This window comes from Protopterus annectens, chromosome 5.part0, assembly GCF_019279795.1.
Source record: "Protopterus annectens isolate FY-2018-M chromosome 5.part0, PAN1.0, whole genome shotgun sequence".
NCBI lineage: Eukaryota > Metazoa > Chordata > Ceratodontiformes > Protopteridae > Protopterus > Protopterus annectens.
In genome coordinates, this window is record NC_056735.1 from 1,710,829,333 (window position 1) to 1,710,844,401 (window position 15,069).

General features: G+C 40.7%; 1 protein-coding gene across 2 annotated transcripts in view; it reads right to left on the minus strand.

Annotated features, from left to right (window-relative positions):
• GSK3B (glycogen synthase kinase 3 beta) overlaps positions 1 to 15,069 on the minus strand; it is a 1,987,846-nt gene that overhangs the window by 215,231 nt on the left and 1,757,546 nt on the right. For both annotated transcript variants that reach the window (XM_044071503.1, XM_044071504.1), the window contains one exon: positions 10,285 to 10,471. In XM_044071503.1, coding sequence (XP_043927438.1) covers positions 10,285 to 10,471 — 187 coding nt within the window. The remainder of the gene's footprint in view (positions 1 to 10,284; positions 10,472 to 15,069) is intronic.

The following is a 15,069-nucleotide window of genomic DNA, read 5'->3' on the forward strand; positions in this document are numbered from 1 at the left end:
ACTGAACCACCATGTACCTGAATAAAATGTGGTGCTACCGGATTCTCCATCCTACTCCTTCTTATGTCACCCAGATGTTCCATGATTCTTTTCTTGACAGCTCTTTGGTATGTCCGATGCAGCATTTTACTTGCGAGCACCCACAACCTATGATTAATTTCAGGACATTATATCCCAAAGGTTTAAACATGGAATTAGATACAAACGTTCATAACATGTAAACTGCTATTTCTTGTTGTATGGTTGAAAATGTTCAATTTTTTTAATGGGAATGGAATGATGATGTTTCACTTTCATGTTAGTGATTAGTTGGGATCCATCTTTGAAATTTTGTATAAAACATGCAATGAATAGTTAAATATGGGCAACATCTGATGAGCACTTTAAATAACTTTTTTTTTTTTACCGAAGGATAGTTAATTGAATGTATTAAGTAAGATGTACATAAAGAAAGCTGCTTGATGTAATAATTTATTCTCTGAAGGCGCAAGCGAAGGTACCAGATACATCAGTAAAATCTTTTATCCTGACGATGCGTGTGTTTTATGGCCTTTTCTGGAGCTGAACGTGTGTTTAAAGTCTGTGATAACCCCCAGCTTGCAATCATATGCAAACATAGCCAGACACAAACCTTCAGCATTTGCTTGCATTTTAGAGATACAGATGCCAAAAAGGAGCAAGACCAGTACTGAGCCCTTGGGACTCCACTAGTGACTGGCCTTTTGGTGGAGGTGGCCTCACCTATTTTGACCTCCTGGGTCCTATAAGTGAGCCAGCTGGCTACCCAGCAAGTGATAAAAGGGTTTATACCTAAATTAGTGAGCCAGTCTATAATGCTTAAGTGCAGTATTGTATCCAAAGCCTTGGAATGGTCAAGATAAGCTGTGTGCACAGTCTTGCCTTCAACCATTGCTTTGGTGACAGTCTCGTAAATGTCCACCAGATTTAACAGACATGACCTTCCTTTAACAAAGCCGAACTGAGACGAGTCCAGCGTTTGCAGGACCTTCCTTTAACAAAGCCGAACTGAGACGAGTCCAGCGTTTGCAGGTTACCTATGTCCTCATTTATCATGTCGATGATGATTCTTTCCACAGCCTTACATATGAGGATGGTTAGACTTAAGAGGCTGTAGCTACCTGGATCAATGGTCGAACCACTTCTCCAGCATCTGGACCTATTACCTGAATCCAGGACTTTGTCACTGCACTCTGATCTTCAACTATCAGGGTTACAGACTTTACTATGCATAAACAATGTTACTCAACCATATCCTCGTAATAAGTCAGATAAAGGACTGCTCGACACTAGCCTACCTTGAACAGTATTTGGCATTTAGTTAAAAAAATGAAGCTTCTCCCACCTTACTTCAAGCTATCCTCATATCTGGAAGTTACTTAAAGACATGATTTTTGTAACTTCACAGAAAATATGACTAAAGGGACCAGAACTGTCTGATGACTCTACACTACAGTTCCAATGTTTGTAAATTTATGCTTGTACTTGCCATTTTTTGGGACATACTTGCATTCACAAGAATACAAGAACACTGCAGCACAAACACAGTTTCTTCATGGATAATCTGAAAATGATCTCTACACGGTTCTACATCTGTACAGCCAATGATATATTAAGTTGAATGCTCTGTTTATTTAAATGAAAGTGGCTGAGAAAGGCTCAATGGATAAGACCACTTAAATGGTCACCAAAAGAAATAAAAACAAACTTTTGAATAAACCTAGGAAAATATGTGTGAAAATATATAGCATAAGTTTGAAGAATGTATAAAAAGTACAGTTGTGTACACTTACCATAAATGCAGATGTTCTAGTGAATTCACTGTTGCAGTCATTACATTTGGGTTATCTGCTAGCAGGTAGCCCTCAGTCAGCCTGATTAACAAAGTCTTGGGTCCTGCGTCGGTTGCTGTCTCTTCTTCCATGATGTCAGGTCGTCAGGGGTATAAAAACATGCAGCAGACACCATTACATCAGTTTTTCTAGCCCCAGATGTCAGGAGCCCCCCTAATGGGAAGCAATTAAATATAAAATTACAATCATATACCTCCAGCAAAAAAACAAATACACCAGAAAGGCTTTTAAGCCTAGTAAAGGAAAGTAGAGGTATAGCCAAAAGAACTTAGGGGCTGGAGGGAGGGAGGGTAACCAGGACTGCAACTTTCAATACACTCGAACATCTACATTTATGGTAAGTGTACACAACTGTACTATGTTCTTCGTGTTTCACTGTTGCAGCCATTACATTTGGGTAGATTCCCAAAGCTATGGTTGGGAGGAGGAAATTAGATAGCATTAGGGCCAGCCATGAGGCCCTGCAAGACTGCAGTGGCAAAACCAGCTCTGGATTTAGAGAAAATTGGCAAATGATAATGCTTGGTGAAAGTATGTACAGAACTCCAGGTAGCAGCTTCTAGGATGTCCCTGGTAGTGACGCCTCTGAGAAAGGCTGTAGAGGTAGATGCAGCCTTGTGGAGTGAGGTCTGATCCCCTGGGGGATAGGTTTTCCATGGTGCTTAAAGCAGAAATGAATGCAATGGCCTATCCATTTAGAAATGGCTTACTTTGAAATAGTCTTCCCCTCTGCCCCCGCAGCAAATGCCACCAGTAGTTGTTCAGATTTCCTTTGAGGTTTACTCGTATCCAAGTAGAATCTAAGTTGTCTGTGCACATCTAAGGAATGCAGTATCTGTTCCCCTTTGTTCTGTGGATTGGGAAAGAAGGTTGACAAATGAATGGACTGATTAAGAGGTACACTGGATACCACCTTGGGCATGAAGGATGGAGTGGTTCTGAGGGACGCCCTGTCCGCATGAAAGATGATGAAAGGCTCCACTGCCATAAGGGCCTGTAATTCAGATACCCTTCTAGCTGAAGTGATTGCCCTTCCAAGAAAGAAATTTTAAGTCTACAGTAGCCGCTGGCTAGAAAGGATGTAGCGTGCGTTTCTCCAAAACAAAGTTAAGGTCCCAGGTTGGGGTTGGCGCTCTCCTGGGTGGTCTCAAATTTTTGGCCTCTCTGAGGAACTGCTTGAGCAGTGGATGACAAAAGAGGAGAGGTTCTGTGTTATAATGAGCTGAAATGGCTGAGGCGTGGATTTTAATGGAGGAAAAAGACAGGCCCTTGTGAAGCATCTCAGTTAAGTATTGTAAAATCTGAGGTAAATTGGGCACTGCTGTGCTCATCCCTTGAGATTGGTTCCAGGCACAGAATCTTTTCCATTTTTCAGCATAAGATTTTCTAGTACTAGGCCTCCTTGCCTCTAAAATGATATCCATCACAGGTTTACTGAGGGATGGTAAAGGAGAGATTATGTAATTAGACAGGCTGCAAGGTTCAGTGTTAGAAGCTGAGGGTGCAGAATCTGGTTCTCCTGCTGAGACAACAGTGAAGGAGTCTGAAGCAGGTGCCATGGGGGTAATCGTGACACACTGCACAGGAGGGGGTACCAGTGCTGGCGTGGCCAGTCTGAAGCAATCAAAATCATCCTTGGTTTGTCCCGTTTGATTTTTAGTAGTACTTTGGAGAGCAGAGGCAGAGGGGGGAAGGCATAGACTGATGGGTTTTTCCAGATGAAGGACAGAGCATCCACTTTCCAGGCTTGTTTGTGGGGAATCCTTGTGCAAAATGTGTCCAATTGGTAGTTCCGGGGAGAGGAAAACAGGTCTATATCTGGGCTCCTCCATTTGCTTGTCAACATGTTGGAAAATCCTTGGCTCCAGTTTCCACTTGTGTGGGTCCATGAGGTTTCTGCTTAGTCTGTCTGCCAGTGTATTTAATTTTCCTGGCAGGAATTGAGCTTGTGGGTGCAATTGGGAGCTGAAGGCTGTGTTCCACAATGCCATGGCGAGTCTGCATAGGGGGTAAGAATGTGTACCCTTCCTGCTTGTTTATATACCAAATAACAGTGGTGCTGTCCGTCGTTACCATTAGTTGTCCTGGAAGAATGTGGTCCTTGAAGGTGGTTAGAGCATTCTGTACAGCTAACATCTCTTTTTGATTGATATGCAGGTGCATTTGATTTGGGTTCCATTTGCCCTGAATGCACTTCCCTGCCAGGTGAGCCCCCCCATGCATAGTCTGATGCATCTGTTGTTAGGGTTTGGGCAGGGGGTGGTGCGAAAGGTAGTCCCTTGTTTTGGTGGCAGGCCTCTGCCCACCAAAGGAACTCTAGGTGTAAGCAAGGTATGATAGGAATCATTGCTTCTAGATCCTGAGAATGTTGACACCATAGGCTTTTTAGATATAACTGTAGTTTCCTCATATGCAGTCTTGCATATGGAATTAGAAGAATGCAGCAGACCATAAACCCCAAGGCTTACAGTATTTGTCTTGCAGATAGCAGGGTTTTTGTGGCCACTTGTTTGAAGTAGGTTGTCAAATGAATTTGCTTCTCTGGCGTGAGATAAGCCATCTGGGAAGTTGTATTCAAGCTTGCTCCCAGGAATATAATTTGTTGACAGGGTACCTGGTGTGATTTCTTTTCATTTACAGTGTACCCCACACAAGTTAGAAACTTTTGTACAAAGGCCAGATGATTCAAAAGTATATCCTGGCTTTCTGCCTGAATTAGACAATCGTCCAGATATGGGTATACGTGAATATTTCTTTGCCTGCAAAATGCAATAACTTGAGCTAGGCACTTTGTGAATACCCTGGGCGCAGTAGATAAGGCAAAGGGCAGTGCAGAGAACTGCTTTGAAGTGTAGGTATCTTCTGCAAGACTCCCTGATTGGGATGTGCAGGTATGCTTCTTTTAAATCTAGTGTTGCCAACCAGGCATCTTTGCCTAGCATGGGAAGTAATTGGTGAAGTCAGCATCTTGAATTTTGGAATCTCCAAAAAGGTGTTTAGAGAAGACAGGTCCAGGATAAAACGCCATGAATTGTCTTTTCCGGGTACCAGGAAAAGTTTCAAGTAGAAACCTTGTCCCTTTTCCTCTTCTGGTACCAGATGAAGAGCCCCCATGCTTAAGAGAGAAAGTACTTGTTTTTGGGCCTCTGCCCACTGATTTGGGGGTAGGTCCGGCCACCCGCTTGGCGTTGGCAACATGAGGAAGTGAAATCTGTATCCCTGGGACACTATTTAAAACCCATTTGTCCTGGGTAATGAGTTCCCAGTTCTTTGCATGAAGAGCGATCTTTCCCCCCAAAGGGGCAGTCAGTTGATAAGTGCTTGGAAATTTTAAAAGGAAGTCATCGAGACAGTTTACCACAGGGGGAGTCTTATTATTCCCAGATTTGGAAGAGGAGGCCCCCACTGCTTAGTCCTGTGTGCCCCCTGGGACCGAAACCTGGGGTTTTTGCTGTGCCTGGGTTTGGCTTGAGAAGACCTGAAGGGGCTGGAAAGGACCAATTCTTAGAGGGCCAGTGCCTACTAAATCTAGGAGGCTGAACTTGTAAGAAATCTTTAACAGTTTGCATAGATGTAGCTTTATCTTCCATCTTTTTAAGAACTTCCTCAGCCTTGCTGCCAAACAGGTGGTCCTGATTTAAGGGAGCATCCAACAATTTAGCTTTAACATGATCAGGGAAAGATTGCTCCTTAAGCCAAGCATGCCTTCTGAGCACAGATCCAGTAACAGTAGCCCTGCAAGAGGCCTCTAAAGAACCGAAACCACATTGCAAAGTATGTTTTCCAACTTGTTCAGCAGAATGCATTAAACCCTGTAATTCTTTATTTTCCACACAGTCTGGAATCAACATAAGTTTCTGTTTAAGCAACCCAATAACATGTTGCTGATACTTTAACATGAAACTGGCAGTTTAAAGTCCTAATGGCCAAGGTTACAGAAGTATAAACCTTCTTACCCCATCTATCCAGCGCCCTGGAGTCTCTAGCAGAAGGGGTAGGATTTTTAGCAGTAGAAGCCTTAATGCCCTCGGGCCCCTGTGAAATAGTCTCTGGATCCGCAATAGGATTTTTAAAAAGGAACTTGTGTGACTCAGGGACCCTGTAGTATCGGTCAGGTTTTCTGGGAGCAGGAGGCAAGGAATCGGGGGCCAAACTAGATTCCGAAAAAGCATCATCAACAATGTCTAGTACAGGAGGAATAGCTAAAGGCCTATGCTGAGGTAGGAGTAAGAAATCCCTAAGCCTCTTTTTTGAATCAGAAAAATCCTGGCTTTCCCAGTGGAAATGCTCCCTTAAAGTATGTAAGGTTTTCCTAAAAGATAAATCCTCTGGTGGGGAAGCAGAGGGAATGGAGTCCTCTGCATCAGAATCCTCATAAGTAGATAAGGGCAAATCCAGATCATCAGAAGAATCAGAAAAAACAGAATCCTGGTCAGAAGATTCATAAACAACTTCAATCCTAGGCCTCTTAGAATGGGGGGGGGGGGGGGGGGGTGCCTACCCGGGATTAGAGTTATTAGATCTTCAGCCATTCTTATCATTTGTTTTTTTAGGCATAGAGGCCTGAACATGTGGCCTGGGCATTGTATTTTTAGGCATGTTCAAGATTTAGGCCTAATTGAAGAAGGAGGAGTCTGTTTAATATGCAAGTCCATAGGCCTGAATACACCCTCAGAAGCCGGTGCCTGCACAGTGGCTCCAGACCCATCCAAGGTAGAGACATCTGCGGGTTCCACAGTTGAAGCATCTCGAGGCCTGCAAATCAGAAGTAACATGTATCTGGAGCTGTGAAATCGCCTGAGCACCGGCGAACTGGCGAATGGCTTAGGAGAAGCGTCGGCGGCAGTTTTGGACCACGGCGGCCTGTCTCTGTCTTTATTTTTGTGTTTTTTTTTGGAATCCCAGTAGTCGGATGGCTAACTGACGACATTTCAGGATAATTAAACCGAGAACCAAAATATTTAGAGGCGAAAATATACAGACAACTGATAGTGCGTTGATTAAATAAAGCACAAAACCAACAGCAAGGCACGTCATGATCAGGGCCTAGGCAAGGAATACAGCACGAATGAAAATCTTTATGAGGTATTTGCTTTCCACAAGTAATGCAATTATTAACTTTTACTGACATCGGTAAGGAGCAAGAAAAAGTTTCCCCAAAGGGGTACTTAGCTTTAGTTGAAGACTTTGGTTCTGAAACTCAAAAACAAAAATTTCAGGAGTCGGCCGACCGGCACTTGCGAACTGCTTCTGCTTCGGGCACCGCACGGCAAGAAAGACTGATGTAATGGTGTCGGTTGCATGTTTTATACCCCTGACTACCTGACGTCATGGAAGATGGGACAGCAACCGCCACAGGACCCAAGACTTTGTTAATCAGGTCGACTGAGGGCTACCTGCAAGCAGATAACCTAAATGTAATGACTGCAACAGTGAAACACGAAGAACATCTATTTGCCAGTAAAGTATGTCTAGGATATTCTGCACCTGTCAGTTTGACAAGAAATGCAGTGTGACTAACAGCCATCTTCAGAAAAGCAGCTAAATATGTCCAACCTGACTTGCGAGTCCACAACAATGTGAAGAACATAGTTATTCTGAAAGGCACATGTATTCCATCAACAGAAAAGCTACTGCTAGAAAAAACATAAATCAGAAAGGCTAACTACGGATAAGGTGAGACTAGTGCCATGTGTCCCTGGTTAAATGTGCCCAGAACATAAAAAAAAAGGAAAAAGATTAAATATGAAGGTGCTTCATCACCAATAAATCCTGTCTTATACAAGTCACATTTTACATCAAATCTTGACAAATAATTTCCACTTCAAAAGTGTTTTCAGTAACAGTAGCACAAGGATTTGGCCAAACCACTTCTGGTGGTTTGGACAGCAAAGGACAACGGCAAACATAAGGGCATATACTAGAAGTGTCAACTTAATTATGCTGTCAAATAATACTAAGATTACTCTCTGCTTTGTCCTACACTGAATACTTCACTTAACATGTGCAATGTAAATAATATTTTACTGTGGTTATCTCCCCAGCCCTCCAATGAAAAGGGGAGATGCCCAGTCCAACTTTCCTTGTGAGCAAATGCAACAAATTATATAAATAACCATGGGATAACCTAGCAACGGTGATGAAGCAGCCTCCTGGCAACAGTATCAGATAAGCCTGTAATGAAATGATGGAGCTAGGAGTTTAGTATCCACAAAACAGAATTAACACAAACTCTAGTGCTACGAATAGTCCCAAATGAACCAGTAGGTGCCACGATGGATTTAGGTAGGATGCAGGAGGATATGTCTGCAGGAAGAATGCCCTCCAAAGCCTGCATGTACAAGAGTGTCCAACAAGATGCTTCAGGATGGTAATCAGTGACACAAGTGTCACTTTTCAAAAAGAAAGTCAAAAAAGAAAAAAAAAACTGCTGATGCCCTGCTAATGACTAACAATGGGGACGGTGTAATTCTGGATGCAAACACTGTAAAATGGAAGCGCTTTTTACAGCTGGTAGGACTATAACCCAAGGATTAAAATCAAAACTTTAGCTCTGGATTTACTGTAATTAAATGAAGAATGAATGCCCAAAAATGTTGAAAACAGAATGGGTTCTACAATAAAGAAAGCTGGCCAAGCAGCAGTTCCTGGCAGTGCTGATAAAAAGGCACTAAAACAATGCTAGCATTCATCCTTATGCATGCCTGCTTTGTGCTTAAAATATAAAGTCTCCATCAGGAAAAAAAACAAACAAAAAATACAACAGCTGAAGCCACTGATGATAATAATTTTTACTTATATAGTTTGTAAACAATGTAGATGGGCAGGTGCTTGACCCTATTCATGCAGCACCCAAGACATATTTTTATTTTATTTACTGAGATTTAATTACTGGGGAAGCTGAATCGGGTAGGAGGCCTGGGGAGAAAAGCTCCAAAGTATTACAAAACATTTTAAAAACAATACATTTTACAGTCTTTAAAAAATAATTAAAAAAAAACTACTGTTTAAATAATTACACCAGATTAGACAACATGAAAGCATTGGTTAAGAACAGATACAAGTTACAAGACAATGATTTCACAGAGAAATTTTAGCCAATTTATAAAGAAATTAAAGGTAAGTTAGTATAATACAAATAGGAACTGCAATATGAAGTGAGAGAAAGGCAGGCGTATTTGCTTTTGATCACCAGAAGAGACAGACTGGATATATTCTACTTTTCAGTTGATGCCTGGGGAGAAAAGCTCCAAATTCCAGTACACTTGAAGGTACAGAAACCATAATGATTAAACACACACCATTCTAAAAAACAATGACATTTGAGACACTGTCCCTCAAAATATCATTTGTGTGTACTATGAAAGTACAGACATATGATTTTGGGAACAAAATAAATTACTAACAGTGCTCACAGACGAAGCACAAATGTGCTACATTAACACCAGCATTTATCAGTTACTTAGGCATAGGGCAGAATGGAGAGTGTAGTTTCTTTTGAAATAGAAAAAAAGAAAAACAGACAATTGGCATAGTCTATAACAGTAACTGCAGAGAGAAAAGTCAAAGAAGTGGTTATAAAAGAGATTAAATGTGATATGACACAATGGAAGAAATAACAGATGTTACTTTAGCAGAGTTTGTGAAGCAAAGAAGAAAAGAAGTGGGAGGAGGAATTTGAGTACTGAGATACAAGTGAGGAAAAACAAAGACTGGAATTTTTTTTGCCTGGGGAGCTACAAAAGCAGAGCTATGCATCCATAAAATATTGGATACATATGTCAAGGACAACAACAATTACAGTAAAATAAAATATGCACCATAAAATAAATTAAAACAATATAAGATTGCAAGGGATGAAAATGCATTTTACTCCTGTATATGGCTTTTCCAACTTTACTATCAAGAAACAACCTTGTAAACATCTGCAACCAAATCTATCTATATGGTGAAATCTGAGCCATCAAGTAGTGATGTCACAATCTCCCTCTGAACTGAAAAGGTAAGCCTAAATGAAATAATTTTATTCAAACTGCAATCAGAAGCACAATCTTCTGTGGGTACAGAAGACAACTGAACTATACAACATAGATCAATGGAAATAAAAACATATATCCAAGGCATAAAGTTAATTTCGGAGTGGTAGCAAAGACATACGAAGAATCCATCATATGCAGCCTAAAGGAAGAAGTGGAGAGGCATAGATGATACACTGCTTGCCTTTCAACTTGGGAGTCATAACAGTGCGAGTACCTTAGGCTGCAAGCTACTATGCAGAAGTTTCCATTATGTCCCACAGTCTGACAGCCAAGCTTTAACAAGGATACTCACATCAATTACCCTCAATGAAGTGCACCAAAATACCATAAAAGTCATCAGAACTTTGTTTGAACAAGCAGGATGTTACCCATACCTTGTGTGCTAAAGTTAAACAGTGCAGGTCTTTCTCGGCCATTTGGTAGCTTAAGGTTTGGTTCCCGTAATTCATCAAAAAACGTGTGCGCACAGGCTTCCAATGGTGTTAGACGTGCACTAGGTGTGTATTCCAATAAGCGACTACAAAGTGCAATAGCTTCTGGTGGAGTGCGGGGTCGGAAGACCTGTAAAATAAAGTTGGCAATAAATGTATGCTGTTTTTGTCTGTAACATCTAATTAATAGTATATCAAAACCAAAAGGAACTGAAACCATAAAGGCACCGAAGGACTCCAAAAACAATACAATCTTTAATAATGATAATAATAATAATGAAAACCTCTTGGAAAGCTTATAAACCTTCTACAGATCAAAAAGCACATATAAGACAGTTAAGCACTTACATCCCTCAAATAACAGTCACAAACCATCAGACAGGAAACCTTTTCAGATAAAGAAACTCTAGGTGTGAAAAGTGTAAATACATACAGGTCTACGTAATCAAATCATGTGATCAAAGTTTTTTTACCTTTTTAATTAACAGTATATGACACAGGCAATGTAAAAGATGTGCAGCCACATCATTACTACTGCTGCATCCTCCACCATCCACATATGGTAATAATGTAAGGTCATCAGTTGCCATCTGCACTCTTGTTGAACTATAATATCCCTCACTATCATGATGGGTAGACTTGATAATTGAACAAACTTTCACATATCCACTGCCATTTAGGATAGCTTCCAGAGCCACAGGGGTGTCAGTTTGTACGACTCACATACTCAGCAAAAGTGCCATCTATTAGGCTTTATTTTTAGCCTTCTTGAGTTTATGTTGCACTAGGAAGCCTGGTGAGGTGTGGGTTTGCTTCAGAAATGGACTTCTTTCACAGGTCCACAGTGCAACCTGTGGACACCATCTTACATATGCTGATGCACTAGATCTGCTTTCTTTCTTTAGGCTCCACGTAATGGCTTTTACATGTTTATCAGTAAGCAGTTATCAGCAAGTACTTCATTCGTTTTTAGTTAATGCAGGTCTTCCCCCTCTGCACACCATGCTATATTTTTTACTTTAACACACCCAACAGAAATTTTTTAAGGAATGCAGAGACCCTGCACGACCAGTGATGTAAACGAATGACAACTTCTCTTGAACTGTACATGAACACATCAGCTCCCTTTAAACCTTATACAAGAAGGCTCCTTATACAGTTAAAAACTGCTAAAGTGTTTTATAAACCATATCAAATAGAGAGAACAGTTTGTGTTGAAAGTGGTGTTGCTATACAGTCTGAATCTAGCCGCTGTGACTATTAAAGTTCTAAGCTTAATCCTAATAAAATTATACAATTAGCAAGAACTCAGCAGAGCTTTTATAGAAATATTTTATATAACTAAAAAAGCCACAGCAAATACGGTTGGGAAAAAAACTAGTGTGAGGCAGACATTAATACTTATTTAAAAAAAAGGAGGTCCAGCTGAAAAAGGACCCAAATTGTACTCATCCCCACACAACTGGTCTGCAAACACATTAAAACAGCAAACAGTGCAGAACATAAGTAGGATGACCCAAATGCTGCACCTGATGCTATGTTAAAAACATGCAGCTACTTGTCTCAAGAAATGGAGGGTATTAGTGTGAGGTCATAAAATCAAAACATCAACCTCTAAAATACCAATTGTAAGTTACCGGATGAAACTGAGTGGGACATCAGCTGAAGTAGTAAATAGATACAATCACCAGCATGTAAAAGTTATACAATATCACTCCAAGAGGCCACAATGGTCATCCTGAAGCACCCAAAAAATGTTGGCTGGCAGTGGAGTGCACAAAGTCTACAAGTGCTCTCCTCTTAGTCACTTGAAAAAATTATGTAAAAGAACATTTTGCAGTAAGTAACAAGGGCAAGCATTATGGCACACCAAGACCCTACTAGAGTGACAACAAGCAGCCAAAGCATGCAAAGTCAATAAAGGAACGCCATTTATGTTGCAAGGGGCTGTGAATCTATACTCCTACCACATTACTGACTCAAATGTCAAAGCATAGCCAAACAATTCGGTTACTTAGGATACCCAACCTCTGGGTGTGATTAATGGTGCAGCATCCATGAAAACAATGAAACATTGCATTTGCTCACTGTCTTAAGAAATTGATAGTTTGTAATGTATATGCAGTAGAACCTCGAGAACTGAATAAAGTGGATTACTGACCGACTGCAGGAAATACCTACAAGACACTAGCCTGCAACATGAGCAGACTCATGCTGCTCAGGTCAGAGAAACAGACTCCTGCAAGAGAAACAAGGTAAGGTCAAACACAGGGCAACTGCTTTTGAACACTACCTTGATGGGGGTGGCCGGCTGGAAATATGCATACGACTGCAGGGGTGGGGGTTGGAGGGCTGTACCGAATAGGCAAGTAGCACTGCTCATTTCTCGTGTGTAATCCCCCACCCATGCTTACAAGTCACATCCAACTCCTATAGTGATATCGTGAACAGACTTCATCAATCATGATGTTTACTGGAGAAGTAAGGAATGGAAGTAGATTGCCAGGTCTTTCTTCCGCATCACACACACCTATGGGCAATTTAGATTTGCCATTCTACCTATCCTGTCTTTGGAATGTGGGAGAAACCCAAAGCACCTGGAAAAAACCCACACAAACATAGGGACATAGATGTAGACTCTGCAGAGAAGGCATCAAGACATGACTAACTGAAGAACCACCTTCAGGGAGATAATGCTACTTACTGCACACCACTTTGCTGTCCTGTGTCCAAACTAAGGAGGCACTAAATTGACTCAGTGGAGTAAGCAGATTATCGGCTTTCAAACCTGAGGAGTTTCAACTTGAAGTTCACAAGCCTGAACCATTAAAAGTGTACAAAGACCTAGCTGGAAGTCAGCTGTACTTCAGAAGTCTATATGACACACTGCCACTCAAATGTCTGAAGGTCCAACTGACTGAAGGAATTAAATCTTCCACTATATGAAGACAATGATACAGCTAACCTGCAAGAAGGTGAAGTGCAATACAAAAGAGCTCAAGGCAATCATCGACACACAGCAAGGGTCTGCATTTCTGATCACAAAAATATACCCACTGATGAATAGACAATTGCATCAATGAACTAGATAACTATGACATCATGTCTGAACAGGTCGGACGATATTGAAATATCTCAAAGTTTCAAATGAAATAAAGCAACAGAAAGTATTTTCCACAGTTTATTATACTCAAAACATCTCTTTATACCAGTGAATAAGCTGGTTGTGTAATTAAAACACAGCATCACCAATTCTCCAAATTATACATCAACTTTTTCAAGAGGAGGAGATTATTGTAAATACAACATAAACGATAAATCCGGTTAATTACTGTAAAATGGTAGACACGTATAAAATACTATCAATCACTGAATTATAACAATGGTGCAAATGTGTGAAGCCATACAATGCAAACAGCACCAACAGCTCACTGAAGTCACTAAAGCCTACATGCTGATTGGCTAAAATCAGACGGCTTTCCAACAGTAAGTGTGGCACCATGTTAAAAGCAGGGTATAAAAATTATAGAAAGATCAAGACAAAAAAAACACATCTCATTCTCAAAGACTATTCTTCAACTAAAAGATAATTAAACTAAGCACAAAATGACAGCAGTAATTGAAAAAAAAAAAAGATCACTGCTACAAGTGGAAAAACTGCTACATGAAATTTTCTCACATTCTGGCAATTTTAGAACACAATGGATGGTAGTACTCAAGGTAGACGTGTGGGAGCATGCACTCATATGGGAAAGGGGGGGGGGTGAGGCAGAATGCATGCCCCTCCATCCAGGGGTGGGATTAAGTCATTAGAAATTTCTCAGCTGCCAGGATGCAGTACTGGTACAACCCCCCCCCCATGGCTGCCTGAATAAGGGCCCCCTGTTTACAGCACTAACCCTAACACTGGGAGGTGCGGCTCATGTGCATGGGGAAACAACAACTAATGGGGTGTGTCCAGCTGGAAGGAGGCTTAACATTCAGCAGGCCCAGCAGCAAAAATGCTGAAAACAAAGAATAATTTTTATTCAGTTACTCTAAAAAGTAAAGGAAGAAGAGTGAAAACTTTGCAAAAGAAACACAGATGAGCTGATATAGGTTCATAGATGAGTACTAAGCTAACTGCCCTTGTGAGCCATTTTAAGCTTAGCCAATTATCCCATGTGAGACTCAAACCCTGCACCTTGTGTTTGTAAGGCAAACACCTTAACCATTAGGCCACCATCCCACTCGCATTTGAAGTTGGTTTGGCTGATTCTGGTAATGAGGCAACAGCAGAAGTAGTACGAATCAGCAAAACCAACCTCAAATGCTTTCCAGAAATCAGCTCGTCTGTGTTTCTTTTACAGTTTTCAACTTCCTTATTTTTTTACTTTTTAGAGTGACTGAATAGAAAGCATTTTTTATTAAAAACATTTTTTTAACTTATATTTTTACCTAAAAACTATAAAAGGTGGGAAGTCTGCATTATGCAATGCAGAGTACTTAATCACCCTGGACAGCCCAGTGCTTTCAGGAACATGACAATCACAGAGAGACAGAGCCACAAAGTCAATTTCAATAAGAAGCATTCTAACAAATAATACAACAAAAATAATACTTAAAAATGCAGAAAATGAAAAAATTAATATTCTGTGCCACAGAAACATAAATATAACTGTGTCCCAAATACCATCCTGCATTTTACATTTCAAGATATTGCTGGAAATTCTAAATGTAAAAGGCAAA